At 46.5% G+C, this 20146-nt stretch overlaps 2 protein-coding genes and 1 non-coding gene across 10 annotated transcripts in view; 1 reads left to right on the forward strand and 2 right to left on the reverse strand.

Moving 5' to 3' along the window:
- Window positions 1-948: 948 nt before the first annotated feature.
- rpl18a (ribosomal protein L18a) lies at window positions 949-8554 on the reverse strand. The gene is made up of 5 exons (XM_071334311.1): window positions 8434-8554; window positions 7218-7397; window positions 5550-5679; window positions 2817-2926; window positions 949-1102 (listed from the first exon to the last, which is right to left on the reverse strand). Exons 1-5 carry the CDS (start codon window positions 8449-8451, stop codon window positions 1010-1012), a joined length of 531 nt encoding a protein of 176 aa, XP_071190412.1. The 5' UTR covers window positions 8452-8554; the 3' UTR covers window positions 949-1009.
- Window positions 7546-7680, reverse strand: LOC139534971 (small nucleolar RNA SNORA68). The gene has a single exon (XR_011667057.1). It is a non-coding gene; the product is annotated as a small nucleolar RNA SNORA68 (small nucleolar RNA).
- Window positions 8555-8925: 371 nt separating the features above from the next.
- Window positions 8926-20146, forward strand: part of xpot (exportin, tRNA (nuclear export receptor for tRNAs)) — a 59229-nt gene continuing 48008 nt past the window's right edge. For 5 of the 8 annotated variants that reach the window (XM_071334312.1, XM_071334314.1, XM_071334320.1 and 2 more), the window contains exons 1-2: window positions 8926-9102; window positions 19926-20146. The exon at window positions 19926-20146 is cut by the window's right edge and continues 186 nt beyond it. The gene's annotated coding sequence lies outside the window, so the exon portion shown is untranslated. Of the gene's footprint in view, window positions 9103-11895; window positions 12085-19925 lie in introns of all 8 variants that reach the window. The other 3 variants (XM_071334313.1, XM_071334319.1, XM_071334318.1) reach the window with 3 other exon arrangements.

The following is a 20146-nucleotide window of genomic DNA, read 5'->3' on the forward strand; positions in this document are numbered from 1 at the left end:
ATCCCCGTCATAACAGAACATCTATGACCGCGGTACCTCAGACTACAAGCTCGAGCCACACGATGGCGCCAATTTACAGGAAATGAACATGTGGAAGGTGAGTGTGTGCCACAATCACGAAATACATTTCAAATATAAACCATTTAAATATACAGCAAACATGACTAACGTCATGGGTATGGTTTCTTTACAAATATTAGTGGTGTGAAACGATTTGGCATTTTAAAACAAAACGCATGAACTCTTAAAATGTGAGCTTCTAATGGATTTATTCGATTATTATTTGACCATGCTTGTCATTTATGAACATTTTGAACATGTTCTGTTATAATCTCCACTCGGCACAGCCAGAAGAGGACTGGCCACCCCTCATAGCCTGGTTCCTCTCTAGGTTTCTTCCTAGGTTTTGGCCTTTCTAGGGAGTTTTTCCTAGCCACCGTGCTTCTACACCTGCATTGCTTGCTGTTTGGGGTTTTAGGCTGGGTTTCTGTACAGCACTTCGAGATATTAGCTGATGTACGAAGGGCTTTATAAAATAAACTTGATTGATAAAGGAGGGGTAAAAATGGCCTCTTCCAGGCCAATGCATTTAACAACCTACAGATGGTGCAGATGAGCTCAAACATGTTATTTTTTTTATTAACGTTTATCTTTCATATATTGATCAGCAGTCATATGCAACGCATAATCTTTCTAAACGGTCATTATAATCCATAATTAGGGGCTGTTTTGTAGCAAATCTGTGGCGATGGTCCCAAATTCTCTCTTCACATTTCTGAACGTTAACTAATAACTTTTCACATAATATCCACCGACAACAATCCCCCCCCCACCCCCGCAAAGCATTACGCAATACAACTCGCGGCTCAGATAAATTAGTTATATCAAAACTTGCATGTCAGAAGTATCACAAAATCTTAGCAAATAATTTACTCAAAACAAAATGGCTTCTTTTCTACAATGAGAAATTTTATTGTTCCGCACAAAGTGAAAACAGAGGTTATTTCCTTTAGAAGAAGGTGTTTGGTCTCTTGGTGGTGAAGCGGGGCTTGTGTTGACGACGCAGGACCCTGTGGGGCAGGGGGAACTTGATCTTGGAGTCCTGAGGAGAGGACAAGACGAGATGTTTTAGGCAAAGACATGCTATCATTTCATCTGACAGGCAGATGAAACGCACACCTGATCAGGTGAGCGGAGTAGAACACTTAAACGAAAAGGAGCGTCACACACTCACACGAGGAGCATGCTAACACCATGCTAATACTAGCTTGGTTTATTTGAACGGCAGAAACCTAGTCATCATAGCTACAATCATTTTAAAATCAAGTAGAAATGTATAGAATTTGTCTTAAAGTGGCAGGGGGAAGATGTTAGATAACTAGGGGGGAAAACTGGTTTGCCAATCATCCATTGTAGACATTGAAATTACAACAAACATAATTTTACAGACTAGACTGTAACACCAGCATGTAGCCAGATTATGACCAGGAACATTAAACCTGGAAGAGAAATCTGGTGTTTTTGTCTGTCAGGTTTTATATCCGGAACGGACCAATACAGAGCCAGACCAGAGAGAGACCCCCGCGGCACATCGTACTCAGTTAAAACAGCAAGACAGAATAAAACTCGGCATTACTATACGCTCACAATACCATTCGCATTGGCGTCATTTAGCAGACGCTCTTTTCCAGAGCAACTTATAGGAGCATATGGGGTTAAGAACGGCAGATTTTTCACTTAGCCGGGCGCGGGGATTTAAATACAATTGTATTTGTCACATGTGCCGAACACAACGTACAAATATTTACTAAATAAAGTAAAAAATGAAATAAAAAGTAACAATGCAGAGGCTATATAGGGTGTTACTGTACAGAGTCAATGTGGAGGCTATATACAGGGTGTTACGGTACAGAGTCAATGTGGAGGCTATATACAGGGGGTACCGGTACAGAGTCAATGTGGAGGCTATATACAGGGGGTACCGGTACAGAGTCAATGTGGAGGCTATATACAGGGGTACTGGTACAGAGTCAATGTGGAGACTATATACAGGGGGTACCGGGACAGAGTCAATGTGGAGGCTATATACAGGGGGTACCGGTACAGAGTCAATGTGGAGGCTATATACAGGGGGTACCGGTACAGAGTCAATGTGGAGGCTATATACAGGGGGTACCGGTACAGAGTCAATGTGGAGGCTATATACAGGGGGTACCAGTACAGAGTCAATGTGGAGGCTGTATACAGGGGGTACCGGTACAGAGTCAATGTGGAGGCTATATACAGGGGGTACCGGTACAGAGTCAATGTGGAGGCTATATACAGGGGGTACAAGGACAGAGTCAATGTGGAGGCTGTATACAGGGGGTACAAGGACAGAGTCAATGTGGAGACTATATACAGGGGGTACCGGTACAGAGTCAATGTGGAGGCTATATACATGGGGTACCAGTACAGAGTCAATGTGGAGGCTATATACAGGGGGTACCGGTACAGAGTCAATGTGGAGGCTATATACAGGGGGTACCGGTACCGAGTCAATGTGAGGGGGTACAGGTTAGTCGAGGTAATATGTACATGTAGGTAGAGTTAAAGTGACTATGCATAGATAATAAACAGAGTAACAGCCGCGTAAAAAGAGGGGGTCAATGTAAATAGTCCAGGTGGACATTTGACTGTTCAGCAGTCTTGGGGGGGTAAGAAGCTGTTAAGGAGCCTTTTGGACCTAGACTTGGCTCCCCGGTACCGTTTGCCGTGCGGTACCAGAGAGAACAGTCCGACCCGGGGTGAATGATATACGATGGGTGTCGACTTACGTGGAACTGCTTGATGGCAGGTCTGCGGCACTTATTGGCAGCGATCTCCTGCACCTTCATGATGTGGATGGAGTGAGCACGGGCACGATGGCGAGCGCCCATATCACGATCTGGAGAACACAGGCAAAACATTAGAATAACAAAAACACAGACAGTGAGTATTGCCCTCCTGGAAGACTGGCCAAGTTAGTATTTTTAACCCCCCCCCCTCCAAAGAAAGATTTATCAAGACCTTTAAGAGGGCATATTAAGCATCGTCCCACGGATCAAATTTCATGTCTGCTGAGCGGACACTTTAACTTCTGGATAGTACACAAAACTAACACACAGAGACAATGCACTTTGGGTTTATGTGCCATCTCAACGTTTACATCGTGAACTCTAAATTCACACTATTCTCCTGGGACCGATCTACAGCAAATACAAGCTGTTTTACTAAACATCATAAGGAACCATTTAATAATGATCACAGATCTTAAAACATGGCTGTCCAATGCATCAATGGGTTAAATCCAGTGCACCCCAGACGATCAGATAGACCGGGACCACACAGGGGCAAACTTACAGTACTGGGTGAGTCTGGACAACACTGGACTGTCAGACAGACTGCAGAACATGGGGCCACACTGGGACATACTTACAGCACTGGGTGACGGTCCAGTGTACTAGACTGCAGGACATGGGGCCACACTGGGACAAACTTACAGCACTGGGTGAGTCTGGACAACACTGGACTGTCAGACAGCACTGCAGGACATGGGGCCACACTGGGACATACTTACAGCACTGGGTGACAGTCCAGTGTACTAGACTGCAGGACATGGGGCCACACTGGGACATACTTACAGCACTGGGTGACGGTCCAGTGTACTAGACTGCAGGACATGGGGCCACACTGGGACAAACTTACAGCACTGGGTGAGTCTGGACAACACTGGACTGTCAGACAGCACTGCAGGACATGGGGCCACACTGGGACATACTTACAGCACTGGGTGACAGTCCAGTGTACTAGACTGCAGGACATGGGGCCACACAGGGACATACTTACAGCACCGGGTGACGGTCCAGTGTACTAGACTGCAGGACATGGGGCCACACAGGGACATACTTACAGCACTGGGTGACGGTCCAGTGTACTAGACTGCAGGACATGGGGCCACACTGGGACATACTTACAGCACTGGGTGACGGTCCAGTGTACTAGACTGCAGGACATGGGGCCACACTGGGACATACTTACAGCACTGGGTGACGGTCCAGTGTACTAGACTGCAGGACATGGGGCCACACTGGGACATACTTACAGCACTGGGTGACGGTCCAGTGTACTAGACTGCAGGACATGGGGCCACACTGGGACATACTTACAGCACTGGGTGACGGTCCAGTGTACTAGACTGCAGGACATGGGGCCACACTGGGACAAACTTACAGCACTGGGTGACGGTCCAGTGTACTAGACTGCAGGACATGGGGCCACACTGGGACATACTTACAGCACTGGGTGACAGTCCAGTGTACTAGACTGCAGGACATGGGGCCACACTGGGACATACTTACAGCACTGGGTGACAGTCCAGTGTACTAGACTGCAGGACATGGGGCCACACGGGGACATAGTTACAGCACTGGGTGACGGTCCAGTGTACTAGACTGCAGGACATGGGGCCACACTGGGACATAGTTACAGCACTGGGTGACGGTCCAGTGTACTAGACTGCAGGACATGGGGCCACACTGGGACATACTTACAGCACTGGGTGACGGTCCAGTGTACTAGACTGCAGGACATGGGGCCACACTGGGACATACTTACAGCACTGAGTGACGGTCCAGTGTACTAGACTGCAGGACATGGGGCCACACTGGGACATACTTACAGTACTGGGTGACAGTCCAGTGTACTAGACTGCAGGACATGGGGCCACACTGGGACATACTTACAGCACTGGGTGACGGTCCAGTGTACTAGACTGCAGGACATGGGGCCACACTGGGACATACTTACAGCACTGGGTGACGGTCCAGTGTACTAGACTGCAGGACATGGGGCCACACTGGGACATACTTACAGCACTGGGTGACGGTCCAGTGTACTAGACTGCAGGACATGGGGCCACACTGGGACATACTCACAGCACTGGGTGAGTCTAGACTGCAGGACATGGGGCCACACTGGGACATACTTACAGCACTGGGTGAGTCTAGACTGCAGGACATGGGGCCACACTGGGACATACTTACAGCACTGGGTGAGTCTAGACTGCAGGACATGGGGCCACACTGGGACATACTTACAGCACTGGGTGAGTCTAGACTGCAGGACATGGGGCCACACTGGGACATACTCACAGCACTGGGTGAGTCTAGACTGCAGGACATGGGGCCACACTGGGACATACTTACAGCACTGGGTGAGTCTAGACTGCAGGACATGGGGCCACACGGGGACATACTCACAGCACTGGGTGAGTCTAGACTGCAGGACATGGGGCCACACTGGGACATACTTACAGCACTGGGTGAGTCTAGACTGCAGGACATGGGGCCACACTGGGACATACTCACAGCACTGGGTGAGTCTAGACTGCAGGACATGGGGCCACACTGGGACATACTCACAGCACTGGGTGAGTCTAGACTGCAGGACATGGGGCCACACTGGGACATACTCACAGCACTGGGTGAGTCTAGACTGCAGGACATGGGGCCACACTGGGACATACTTACAGCACTGGGTGACGGCTGCAGAGGTGGTCAGGTCTCTGTATTCTCTGTACATGTTGTGGGTTCCGCTACGGGAGTCGTAACGCAACCAGATGCCAAAGTTCTTCACCTTCAGGGGAGTCTTCTCGTGCACCTGAGACAGAGGTGGGGGCAAATAAGAGTTAATTAGACACGGTTCAACCTTACAGAACGAGACAACTTCCTGACTGACACCTAATTGACAGACAAGGTTCAACCTTACAGAACGAGGCAACTTCCTGACTGACAGGTTCAACCTTACAGAACGAGGCAACTTATTGACTGACAGACAGGTTCAACCTTACAGAACGAGGCAACTTCCTGACGGACACCTAATTGACAGACAGGAAGTTGTCTCATTCTATAGGGTTTAACTTACACAGAAATGGCAGAGATGAAAGACGGACGTACATTAGTGTTGCACGGTATACTAAAAATGCGGTGCTTTTCCAGATACAAAAACGTCCCGGTACAAGCATTTTGTTACATTCTGTGCTTCTGTCAAATGGGTTTCACGCGATTGAGAGGTTCAAGTCTATCAGCACAATGCTAGACGTAAACAGAAGGGATTGTGGGTCATCTGTAGCCCCGTGAAATCAGCTCAAACCAGCTGAATAACTCAATGCATGTCACACTCCTATTTAAATGATGCTTTCACCTGTACTGTGAATAGACCTAGTCTTCAGCTTGATTTAATTAGTCTACCTAGAAATGTACCTTTCAAATAAATTATTAACATTGTGTTTATACTAATCTACAAAATAACAATCAAATTAAATGTATGATTGATTGATTGTGCGTCACCCATAATACAATAGGTCCAGCATCGTCCGGGTTTGGCTGGTGTAGGCCGGCATGGTAAATAATAATTTGTTTTCTTAACTGACTTGCCTAGTTAACGGTTAAAGTAAAAAAAAAAGTTAAACTGAAGATACCCAACAACAGAACAGAGCTGTAACTGAGTTCCTCCATTCTTTGGCTAAAGCGCCATTTATTTGTGGTGGCATCGTTTTGAAATCAAGCATCATGATGATATTGGAGTCTCCTGACACTAAACAGGAAGTCTAAGTCTAAATTCTGGTATCGTGACAACACTGGTGTACAGGGATATAACTTACTCATGTTTACCCTGAAAACATCTCATTTTCCCTTCCTACAGGTACAACGGGCCTACGGGAGAGTACCACCAGACTAACGACGCAGCGATTGATTTTTACATACAAATCTAACACCGGTCGAGCTCATCAAGTTTCCTTCCTCCTGTAATCTCTCTTTAAAAGGGCAGTGTCTTTAAAATGTCTTTCAGGTTGTGTGTGTAACACTAACTTCCAGCCAGACCACTGACGCCATCCATTTCCATAATATAATAGTTCCATTTGCACATAATGAAATCTCAGTAAATAGAAAACACATTAAAACACATATGCATTCAATACTGGTGAACGTTGGCAGTTGATTTGTCTCCCCCCCCCGTCCCACCCTGTTCCCTGGGAGACAAAGTACCACCCCATCCCACCCATGAGCCCACCCTGTCCCCACCTACCAGACCACAGTAGACTGTCTCTCCGTTGGCCTTCATCATCTTCCTCAGCTGGGAGACAAAGTACCACCCCATCCCACCCATGAGCCCACCCTGTCCCCTGTGCTACCTACCAGACCACAGTAGACTGTCTCTCCGTTGGCCTTCTTCATCTTCCTCAGCTGGGAGACAAAGTACCAGAAGCGAGACTTGGCCACCACGTGGTTAGGAGCGAAGATCCTCATGCGGTAAAGAGGAGGGGTGGGGTTCTTAACCGAGGGCAGGAGGCGCCCAACGACTTTGTACTCCCTAAGCTGTGTGGATGGAGCAGTAGAGGAAGAAATGTGAGTAACGTGCATCAATTTCCAAGCTGTCCATAGGGACAATACAAGCTGTCCATATATACCAGTTGCTAACTTAATTAAGACTATGATGGATACTGGATAAGACAAATATGTATTAAAATGTTGAACCTTGGATTCACTTTCAACGGCACATCAGCATCAGAGAAAGGCGACAAGGTACATCATGTTGATTTTAGCACACCTGACAAGATCATACCATTTATTTGATATGGCCTTTGGGTTAGGGTGCATTGCAATACATAAATAGGAGAAAAAATTACTAAATTATATTAATACAATGCATGACATTTCCTACAGTCAACTGCATGATGTCAACATTACGTTTGCTTCATGTGCCAGGCGCAATGCCTTTAGCTTGGTAGCTAGCCAATCTTAGCCTGCTAACTTAGATATTTTACAGTTCTGAATGACACTAGCTAGTTATAGCTAACTACATTCAGTTAACACAACTAATTACTTGTTTCGGGATTGACAACATGTTTCCGGAGAGGATAATTAAGGTAGCTATGAGATGTGTATTTGTACTCGCTAATTGGCCAAGTTAGCCGGCTAGCAACGTGGCCTACGCAGGTATGTGGCAACTAGCTTACTAAAGTTAACAATCTAGGTTACTAGATACATGTTAGCTTGCACTTCGCGGACAATTTAACACATGTTGGGAAGAAGTGTACAGAAGAAAAATTGTTTGGAGAAAGGTGGCTAAATACATAGACGGGCATATTTGTTTCGTTCACCGTTGCCACATCTTTTCCTAGCCAGCTGCATTGTTTCTCTATGGGCCCACATGGTCCAAAATCTCAAACGTGGACGCCATGTTACAGCCGCGGAGACATCAGTTTTATAAATGCGGAAAAATCGAACTATTTATATTGATTTAGCATCATGTGACTACATAAATCAAACGATTGCCGCTATATGTGCTCAAATCTGTCTATATAACTGACTTTCTGTGATTTAAAAAGGTTTAATAAACAATTTTACATACTGTGCCAGACGCCTTCATGGTGTCTCTCGCTGACTGCGAACTGGGAAAGAGGAAGTAGTAGGGCGGAGAATCCGGATGTCAAGTACAAAAAGGGGCGGGATCAAACGCTTTAATTCCTCTGATTGGTTCGCTGTCAAGAGCGTTTATAAGCTGTAATAACCCAATACATTTTTTTTATGAACGTTTATTTATATTTTTAGCTATGATTTTAGCAGTATCTTTGACATTGTCAACGACAGTCAATCTTTGGCTGTATCAGAGAGTAGAACCCCCTCATATCTAATCAATTAGATTTATCTAATCAATCTGTCAGAATAGTCAAATATTCCCTTTCAAAACATTTATGCAATTGTTATCAGAATAAGGATTCCAAAAACATATATCTAGCCACAGACTTGTCGTGAAGGAAATTACGTTTTTTTTTAACGTTTTATTGAAAAAATAAAATAATTTGTGGGGAGAACTTCTTCCTGTGGTCATGACCCCAACGAAAATGTGACGTCTCCCATCCGTTCAATCGACACGCCGCAAGAAATCGACTCAAGGAATTCCTGCTCTGAACCCTTAGCCGATCTAAACAGACAAACTAGAAGTGCTTCTTTTGGGTCATTCCTGACAATTTAGGATGTACTGACGGACGGAGACGATGAGATAAAAGTTAGCAATAAGGTGAGATATCATACATTTCGGTTTACTTCTGAATTGACTTTGTTCAACGGGCCTCGTAATCTTTCACCGAGAGCGTTATGGTGGCACAATGTGAGGTAAACGTGTGCTGATGATGCGGGAGGGAAAACAGTCGGCGTAGCTCTAACGTTAATTTGATGTTGTGATGTGAGCCCTTTCCCCGAACGAAGGCCTTTTTGATAATACAAGTATAAAACCTGTATTTATCGTTGTTACCTTGTTAAATAAACAAAGCTAGCTAGATATCCAGCTAACGTTATGCGACCAAGCCAGCACTCCACACACAAGAGCAACTTTTTGTGAGGAGTGTCTAACCAGACAGACACAGACGGACAGTCGGTATATCGGTGCCCACTGTCCAGCCGCTAGCGAGTTAGCTAGTTAACGTTCGTCAATACTAGGTAACAGGCATCTAGGTCAAAATATCTTATTAGCCCTCGCAAGGCTGCCGGCCCAGACAGCATCCAGTGTTCTCAGAGAATGTGTTAAACCAGCTGGCTGGAGTGTTTACGGACATATTCAGTCTCTCCCTACCCCACTTATTTCAAGATGCCCACCATTGTTCCTTGACCCAAGAAAGCAAAAGTACCTGAACTAAATGACCATCGCCCCACAGCACTGACTTCTGTCACCCTGAAGTGCTTTGACACTAGTTAAGGATCACATCACCTTACCCGAAGCCCTAGACCCACTAGTTAAGGATCATATCACCTTACCCCGAAGCCCTAAACCCACTAGTTAAGGATCACATCACCTTACCCGAAGCCCTAGACCCACTAGTTAAGGATCATATCACCTTACCCCGAAGCCCTAAACCCACTAGTTAAGGATCATATCACCTTACCCGAAGCCCTAAACCCACTAGTTAAGGATCATATCACCTTACCCCGAAGCCCTAAACCCACTAGTTAAGGATCATATCACCTTACCCGAAGCCCTAGACCCACTAGTTAAGGATCATATCACCTTACCCGAAGCCCTAAACCCACTAGTTAAGGATCATATCACCTTACCCGAAGCCCTAAACCCACTAGTTAAGGATCATATCACCTTACCCGAAGCCCTAGACCCACTAGTTAAGGATCATATCACCTTACCCGAAGCCCTAGACCCACTAGTTAAGGATCATATCACCTTACCCGAAGCCCTAGACCCACTAGTTAAGGATCATATCACCTTACCCGAAGCCCTAGACCCACTAGTTAAGGATCATATCACCTTACCCGAAGCCCTAAACCCACTAGTTAAGGATCATATCACCTTACCCGAAGCCCTAGACCCACTAGTTAAGGATCATATCACCTTACCCGAAGCCCTAGACCCACTAGTTAAGGATCATATCACCTTACCCGAAGCCCTAAACCCACTAGTTAAGGATCATATCACCTTACCCGAAGCCCTAGACCCACTACAATTCAAAGCCCTAGACCCACTACAATTCAAAGCCCTAGACCCACTACAATTCAAAGCCCTAGACCCACTACAATTCAAAGCCCTAGACCCACTACAATTCAAAGCCCTAGACCCACTACAATTCAAAGCCCTAGACCCACTACAATTCAAAGCCCTAGACCCACTACAATTCAAAGCCCTAGACCCACTACAATTCAAAGCCCTAGACCCACTACAATTCAAAGCCCTAGACCCACTACAATTTGAGTACCGCCCAAATAGATCCACAGATGACTCAAACGCCGTCGCATGCACACCGCCCTATCCCATCTGGACAAGATGAATACCTATGTAAGAATGCTGTTCATCGACGACAGCGCAGCTTTCAACACCATAGTGCCCTCCAAAGCTCGTCACTGAGCTCAGGGTCCTGGATCTGAACCCTCCCCTATGCAACTGGGTGCTCAGGGTCCTGTGTGGGTCTAGAGCTCAGGGTCCTGGATCTGAACCCTGCCCTATGCAACTGGGTGCTCAGGGTCCTGTGTGGGTCTAGAGCTCAGGGTCCTGTGTGGGTCTAGAGCTCAGGGTCCTGTGTGGGTCTAGAGTGGGTCTAGAGCTCAGGGTCCTGGATCTGAACTCTGCCCTATGCAACTGGGTGCTCAGGGTCTTGTGTGGGTCTAGAGTGGGTCTAGAGCTCAGGGTCCTGTGTGGGTCTAGAGCTCAGGGTCCTGGATCTGAACCCTGCCCTATGCAACTGGGTGCTGGAATCCCTCCTGTACTCCCTGTTCACCCATGACTGCTTGGCCAGGTCTCCAACTCAATCATCTTGCTGATAACACAACAGTGGTAGGCCTGATTTACCAATAACAACAAGACAGCCTACAGGGATGAGGTGAGGGCCCTGGCGGAGTGGTGCCAGGAAAATAATCTCTAACCTCAACGTCAACGTCAACATAACGAAGGAGCTGATTTGTGGACTTCAGGAGACAACAGAGAGATTACACCCCCATCCACATCGACGGGGCCACAGTGGAGAGGGTGAAAATGCTTCAAGTTCCATCGGCGTGCAACATCACGTGACAACCTGAAAGGATCCATCCACCTATTCAGGAGCGCTCATTTCAACTGACCTCTAGATTTTAGTCAGTAAACGGTATCCTATTCAGAATACTATGCCGATAAGACATAATAAGAAAACTTTTCAGGTCATTCTAAAATACAAATATGTACATTCTGAAATTACAGCTTTTACTGGGATGAAGTCTGCAGGGAAACGTTATGAGGGCTACACTGGATATTCCAACAATGCTTATGGAAAGGTTCTCAATATAGGAGGCTGAAGAAATTTGCCGTGGCCCATAAGATCCTCACATTCTTTCACAGATGCGCCATTGAGAGCATCCTGTCGGGCTGTATCACCGCCTGGTACGGCACCTGCACCGTCCTCAACCGCAGGGCTCTCCAGGAAGTGGTGTTGTCCTCCCAACGCATCACCGCGGGCACACTGCCCCGCCCTCCCAGGACATCTACAGCAAATCAAATGTTATTTGTCACATACGCCGACTACAACAGGTATTACCGTGAAATGCTTACTTAACAAGCCCTAAACCAACAATCCAGTTCAAGAAATAGAGTTAAGAATATTTCCTAAATAATCTAAAGTATTAAATAAAATCAAAAAGTAACACAAGAAAATGACATGATGACGAGGCTGAAGTGACTATTCATAGATAATAAACAGAGAGTAGCAGCAGTGTAAAAACAAATGGGGGGGGTCAATGTAAATCATCCGGGTGGCCATTGGATTAATTGTTCATCAGTCTTATGGTTTGGGGGTAGAAGCTGTTAAGGAGCCTTTTGTTCCTAGACTTGGCACTCCGGTACCGCTTGCCATGCGGTAGCAGAGAGAACAGTCTATGACTAGGATGGCTGGAGTCTTTGACAATTTTTTTGGGGGGGGGCTTTCCTCTGACACCGCCTGGTATAGAGGTTCCTGGATGGCAGGAAGCTTGGCCCCAGTGAACACACTACCCTCTGTAGCGCCGTACGGTCAGATGCCGAGCAGTTGCCACTAGGGATGCACGATCGTAACATATCGTAATCGGACGATATTAGCTAAAAATGCCAACATTGGTATCGGCCCGATGTCTAGTTTAACTCCCGATGTTTAAAACCGATGTCAAAGCTACCGTGTATACCTATATAACGAAGGTACATGACGTAATGACGCCGCGTAAAATTTTGCGCTACACGTGTAACACAGCATTCCTAACCTAGCCCACAATGTCTGCTGTGTAGACCGCGCAGTCAACAAGTCCAGCAGTCATTTGAAAGAGTAAGAACATTTCAGAGAGACAACTCAAAGGTGAAATCCATTAACGCCAAGATAATGGAATTCATTCCCCTTGACAATCGACCGTTCTCTGTCGTGGGGGATGTTGGCGTTCGCCGACTGCTCGAGCACCGGTACACACTACCAAGTGCGCTATTTTTCAGATGTTGCCCTACCGGAGTTACACAGTAATAGTGTCACTGCTATTAGCTTCACGACCTACTAACGCCGTTTGGGTCTTTGCGTGTTAAAAAGATACAGTAGCATTGTCAAAGCTGTACAAAAAAGTCTGCAAACAAGTAAACACCGGCCACGAACGATGTGTTTACAATACCGTGTTGGTAATAAAGCATAATTTGTTTGACCGCAACTTCTGGGGTAGCTAGCTGTAGCTTGGTACCTAGCTAGCACCAATACAACCAGCCTGAAAACACTGACCAGGAGAAACACAGTCATTTTCATTATTCTTAGCAATGATTTAGGAATCCTTGTAAGTATTAGCTAGGTTGCCACTTGTTGTTCGCCTATTGAAATTGAACTTCAGTTCATGAAAATAAATAGCTAGCCAGCTACTTAACCCTGTTGCCCAACGCTAACGTTACAAGCAGCCAGCTACTTAACCCTGTTGCCCAAAGCTAACGTTATAAGCAGCCAGCTACTTAACCCTGTTGCCCAAAGCTAACGTTATAAGCAGCCAGCTACTTAACCCTGTTGCCCAAAGCTAACGTTATAAGCAGCCAGCTACTTAACCCTGTTGCCCCAAAGCTAACGTTATAAGCAGCCAGCAACTTAACCCTGTTGCCCAAAGCTAACGTTATAAGCAGCCAGCTACTAAACCCAGTTGCCCAAAGCTAACGTTATAGCTAGCCAGCTACTTAACCCTGTTGCCCAAAGCTAACGTTATAGCTAGCCAGCTACTTAACCCTGTTGCCCAAAGCTAAAGTTATAAGCAGCCAGCTACTTAACCCTGTTGCCCAAAGCTAAAGTTATAAGCAGCCAGCTACTTAACCCTGTTGCCCAAAGCTAACGTTACAAGCAGCCAGCTACTTAACCCTTTTGCCCCAAAGCTAACGTTATAAGCAGCCAGCTACTTAACCCTGTTGCCCAAAGCTAACGTTATAAGCAGCCAGCTACTAAACCCAGTTGCCCAAAGCTAACGTTATAGCTAGCCAGCTACTTAACCCTGTTGCCCAAAGCTAACGTTATAGCTAGCCAGCTACTTAACCCTGTTGCCCAAAGCTAACGTTATAAGCAGCCAGCTACTTAACCCTGTTGCCTAAAGCTAACGTTATAAGCAGCCAACTACTAAACTCTGTTGCCCAAAGCTAACGTTATAAGCAGCCAGCTACTTAACCCTGTTGCCCAAAGCTAACGTTATAAGCTGCCAGCTAGCTACATCTGGCTAGTGAGGCTCGACCGGACCGGGTTATGTGTTGTGAAGTTAGCCTCAATAAGGATTAGGCACAATAGTGGGATTTGCAGTTTGCCTTCAAAATAAAAGTATTTAGAAATTTGGTTTAAGGTGGAGACATGTGCATCAAAGCTGGGAACAGAGAAGCTGTTTTTCAGTTTCTATCTCCAGGCCATCCGACTGTTAGTCACCACTAGCCGGCCTACGCCCAGTACCCTGCCCTGAACTTTAGTCACTGTTACTAGCCTGATACCACCTGGTACTCTACCCTGCACCTTAGAGACTGTTACTAGCCTGATACCACTTGGTACTCTACCCTGCACCTTAGAGACTGTTACTAGCCTGATACCACCTGGTACTCTACCCTGCACCTTAGAGACTGTTACTAGCCTGCTACCACCCAGTACTCTACCCTGCACCTTAGAGACTGTTACTAGCCTGCTACCACCCGGTACTCTACCCTGCACCTTAGAGACTGTTACTAGCCTGATACCACCCGGTACTCTACCCTGCACCTTAGAGACTGTTACTAGCCTGCTACCACCTGGTACTCTACCCTGCACCTTAGAGACTGTTACTAGCCTGCTACCACCTGGTACTCTACCCTGCACCTTAGAGACTGTTACTAGCCTGCTACCACCTGGTACTCTACCCTGCACCTTAGAGACTGTTACTAGCCTGATACCACCCAGTACTCTACCCTGCACCTTAGAGACTGTTACTAGCCTGATACCACCCGGTACTCTACCCTGCACCTTAGAGACTGTTACTAGCCTGATACCACCCGGTACTCTACCCTGCACCTTAGAGACTGTTACTAGCCTGATACCACCCGGTACTCTACCCTGCACCTTAGAGACTGTTACTAGCCTGATACCACCCGGTACTCTACCCTGCACCTTAGAGACTGTTACTAGCCTGATACCACCTGGTACTCTACCCTGCACCTTAGAGACTGTTACTAGCCTGCTACCACCCAGTACTCTACCCTGCACCTTAGAGACTGTTACTAGCCTGATACCACCCAGTACTCTACCCTGCACCTTAGAGACTGTTACTAGCCTGATACCACCTGGTACTCTACCCTGCACCTTAGAGACTGTTACTAGCCTGCTACCACCCAGTACTCTACCCTGCACCTTAGAGACTGTTACTAGCCTGATACCACCTGGTACTCTACCCTGCACCTTAGAGACTGTTACTAGCCTGATACCACCTGGTACTCTACCCTGCACCTTAGAGACTGTTACTAGCCTGCTACCACCCAGTACTCTACCCTGCACCTTAGAGACTGTTACTAGCCTGATACCACCTGGTACTCTACCCTGCACCTTAGAGACTGTTACTAGCCTGCTACCACCCAGTACTCTACCCTGCACCTTAGAGACTGTTACTAGCCTGATACCACCTGGTACTCTACCCTGCACCTTAGAGACTGTTACTAGCCTGCTACCACCCAGTACTCTACCCTGCACCTTAGAGACTGTTACTAGCCTGATACCACCTGGTACTCTACCCTGCACCTTAGAGACTGTTACTAGCCTGATACCACCCGGTACTCTACCCTGCACCTTAGAGCTAGAAACACAAGCATTATGTATTACTGTACTGTTGGAGCTAGAAACACAAGCATTATATATTACTGTACTGTTGGAGCTAGAAACACAAACATTATATATTACTGTACTGTTGGAGCTAGAAACACAAGCATTATATATTACTGTACTGTTGGAGCTAGAAACACAAGCATTATATATTACTGTACTGTTGGAGCTAGAAACACAAACATTATATATTACTGTACTGTTGGAGCTAGAAACACAAGCATTATATATTACTGTACTGTTGGAGCTAGAAACACAAGCATTATATATTACTGTACTGTTGGAGCTAGAAACACAAACATTATATATTACTGTACTGTTGGAGCTAGAAACACAAGCATTATATATTACTGTACTGTTGGAGCTACTGTAGAAACACAAGCATTATATATTACTGTACTGTTGGAGCTAGAAACACAAGCATTATATATTACTGTACTGTTGGAGCTAGAAACACAAGCATTATATATTACTGTACTGTTGGAGCTAGAAACACAAGCATTATATATTACTGTACTGTTGGAGCTAGAAACACAAGCATTATATATTACTGTACTGTTGGAGCTACTGTAGAAACACAAGCATTATATATTACTGTACTGTTGGAGCTAGAAACACAAGCATTATGTATTACTGTACTGTTGGAGCTAGAAACACAAGCATTATATATTACTGTACTGTTGGAGCTAGAAACACAAGCATTATATATTACTGTACTGTTGGAGCTAGAAACACAAGCATTATATATTACTGTACTGTTGGAGCTAGAAACACAAGCATTATATATTACTGTACTGTTGGAGCTACTGTAGAAACACAAGCATTATATATTACTGTACTGTTGGAGCTAGAAACACAAACATTATATATTACTGTACTGTTGGAGCTAGAAACACAAACATTATATATTACTGTACTGTTGGAGCTTGAAACACAAACATTATATATTACTGTACTGTTGGAGCTTGAAACACAAACATTATATATTACTGTACTGTTGGAGCTAGAAACACAAACATTATATATTACTGTACTGTTGGAGCTAGAAACACAAGCGTTTCGCTGCACCTGTTATGATATCTGCAAAATATGTGTACTCAACTGATTAGAAATATTGAGTCCATGTTGCATCATGCTAGCTATGTGATGTGCAACTGTTAGCAGGCGGGTACAGCGGGGGAACTGAGGTTAGCCTGCCGGGTACAGCGGGGGAACTGAGGTTAGCCTGCCGGGTACAGCGGGGGAACTGAGGTTAGCCTGCCGGGTACAGCGGGGGAACTGAGGTTAGCCTGCCGGGTACAGCGGGGGAACTGAGGTTAGCCTGCCGGGTACAGCGGGGGAACTGAGGTTAGCCTGCCGGGTACAGCGGCGGAACTGAGGTTAGCAGGCGGGTACAGCGGTGGAACTGAGGTTAGCCTGCCGGGTACAGCGGTGGAACTGAGGTCTGTCTGGTCATCCCATCAACACCGGCATGCTGGGTATTGTTCATAGTGTTCATTATGTAGAGGGGAGAGGCCAGTTACAGGGTCTGTCTGGTCCTCCCATCAACACCGGCATGCTGGGTATTGTTCATAGTGTTCATTATTTAGAGGGGAGAGGCCAGTTACAGGGTCTGTCTGGTCCTCCCATCAACACCGGCATGCTGGGTATTGTTCATAGTGGTCATTATGTAGAGGGGAGAGGCCAGTTACAGCGTCTGTCTGGTCCTCTCATCAACACCGGCATGCTGGGTATTGTTCATAGTGGTCATTATGTAGAGGGGAGAGGCCAGTTACAGGGTTTGTCTGGTCCTCCCATCAACACCGGCATGCTGGGTATTGTTCATAGTGGTCATTATGTAGAGGGGAGAGGCCAGTTACAGGGTCTGTCTGGTCCTCCCATCAACACCGGCATGCTGGGTATTGTTCATAGTGGTCATTATGTAGAGGGGAGAGGCCAGTTACAGGGTCTGTCTGGTCCTCCCATCAACACCGGCATGCTGGGTTGACTCAGCATTACTGTGTGTGTGTGTGTGTGTGTGTGTGTGTGTGTGTGTGTGTGTGTGTGTGTGTGTGTGTGTGTGTGTGTGTGTGTGTGTGTGTGTGTGTGTCAAACAAACAGTATTAGCCACACACACACATGCTGGTCACTGCACTGCTGTGCTAGCTAGCTACTGTTGTTCACCTGTCCTGGTGCATGCTGGTCAGCTGCCACTGAGTCAATGAAGCAATCACACAATGGAACTCAAACAGCACCACTAGCTAAGAAGTGTTGACTAGCTCTAAGCTAAAGAGTGGAGACTAGCTCTATGCTAAGGAGTGGAGACTAGCTCTATGCTAAGGAGTGGAGACTAGCTCTATGCTAAGGAGTGGAGACTAGCTCTATGCTAAGGAGTGGAGACTAGCTCTATGCTAAGGAGTGGAGACTGGCTCTGTGCTAAGGAGTGGAGACTGGCTCTGTGCTAAGGAGTGGAGACTAGCTCTGTGCTAAGGAGTGGAGACTAGCTCTGTGCTAAGGAGTGGAGACTGGCTCTGTGCTAAGAAGTGGAGACTAGCTCTGTGCTAAGGAGTGGAGACTAGCTCTGTGCTAAGGAGTGGAGACTAGCTCTATGCTAAGGAGTGGAGACTGGCTCTGTGCTAAGAAGTGGAGACTGGCTCTGTGCTAAGGAGTGGAGACTAGCTCTGTGCTAAGGAGTGGAGACTAGCTCTGTGCTAAGGAGTGGAGACTGGCTCTGTGCTTAGGAGTGGAGACTGGCTCTGTGCTAAGGAGTGGAGACTGGCTCTGTGCTAAGGAGTGGAGACTGGCTCTGTGCTAAGGAGTGGAGACTGGCTCTGTGCTAAGGAGTGGAGACTGGCTCTGTGCTAAGAAGTGGAGACTGGCTCTGTGCTAAGGAGTGGAGACTGGCTCTGTGCTAAGGAGTGGAGACTAGCTCTATGAAGTTACAGTGGTTATGCAAGTTATCCATATTTCTTTAGCTACTTATCATAACTGAGTTTGGTAAACAGGTGGATTTGAATGTATTCCGTAGATTACAATGGGTTTCAAATGTGGCAGACTTCCACATCATCATCATCATCATCGTTCTTCTTCCTTGTGTGTTGTTGTGTGTGTGTGTGTGTGTGTGTGTGTGTGTATCCATAACAGTATTCAGTAAATTATCTCAGAGTTTCAAATCATTATTAGTGAATATGGGGGGGGGCTAGTTACATAGCAGGATATTTCTTTTTGATTTTATCACAATATAATTTTGTGTTTGTTGGCTGTACCTGCACCAAAACTTCAGTATGTTTCCGTCATAACTTGTTCTCTCTATTTTTAAATAAGGGTCCAATTTTGTTTTCAGACCTTTTTTATTTATTTCCATGACTGATCAAAGCTTGTTTTCTCGGGGCTCCCGAGTGGCGCGGCGGTCTAAGGTACTGCATCGCAGTGCTTGTGGCATCATTACAGACCCGGGTTTGATCCCCGGCTGTGACCGGGAGACCTATGAGGCAACGCACAATTTGGCCCAGCGTCGTCCGGGTTAGGGGAGGGTTTGGCCGGCCGGGATATCCTTGTCCCGTTCGCGCTCTAGCGACTCCTTGTGGCGGGCCCGGTGCCTGTAAGCTGACTTCGGTCGCCAGCTGGACGATGCTTCCTCCGACACATTGGTGCGGCTGGCTTCCGGGTTAAGCGAGCAGCGTGTCAAGAAGCAGTGCGGCTTGGCAGGGTTGTGTTTCGGAGGACGCACGGCTCTCGACCTTCGCCTCTCCTGAGTCCGTACGGGAGTTGCTGCGATGGGACAAGACTAACTACCAATTTGGATATCACAAAATTGGGGAGAAAAAGGGTTAAATGAATTTAATTTTTTTTATAATAAAAACTTGTTTCTCTTGTCACTCTGCAGCAGACATATGGTGAGCAATATGTTTGGAACATCAAAGTGCAAGAAAATCACAGTATCGAATCGTAGTGTGTATATATAGAATTTCAATACATATGGAGTCATGAGAATCTCAATACACATCGTATTGGCACCTAAGTTTCGTGAGACCGTATTGTGAGGTCCCTGGCAATTCCCAGCCCTAATTATTGTTGTTGTGTGTAGATGTGCTTGGCCTGCCGGAGGGGAGCAGCAGAAGACCGTGAAACCACCGTGGAGGGCAGCAGCAGAAGACCGTGAAACTACCGTGGAGGGCAGCAGCAGAAGACCGTGAAACCACCGTGGAGGGCAGCAGCAGAAGACCGTGAAACCACCGTGGAGGGCAGCAGCAGAAGACCGTGAAACCACCGTGGAGGGCAGCAGCAGAAGACCGTGAAACCACCGTG

This window comes from Salvelinus alpinus, chromosome 11, assembly GCF_045679555.1.
Source record: "Salvelinus alpinus chromosome 11, SLU_Salpinus.1, whole genome shotgun sequence".
Lineage (NCBI taxonomy): Eukaryota > Metazoa > Chordata > Actinopteri > Salmoniformes > Salmonidae > Salvelinus > Salvelinus alpinus.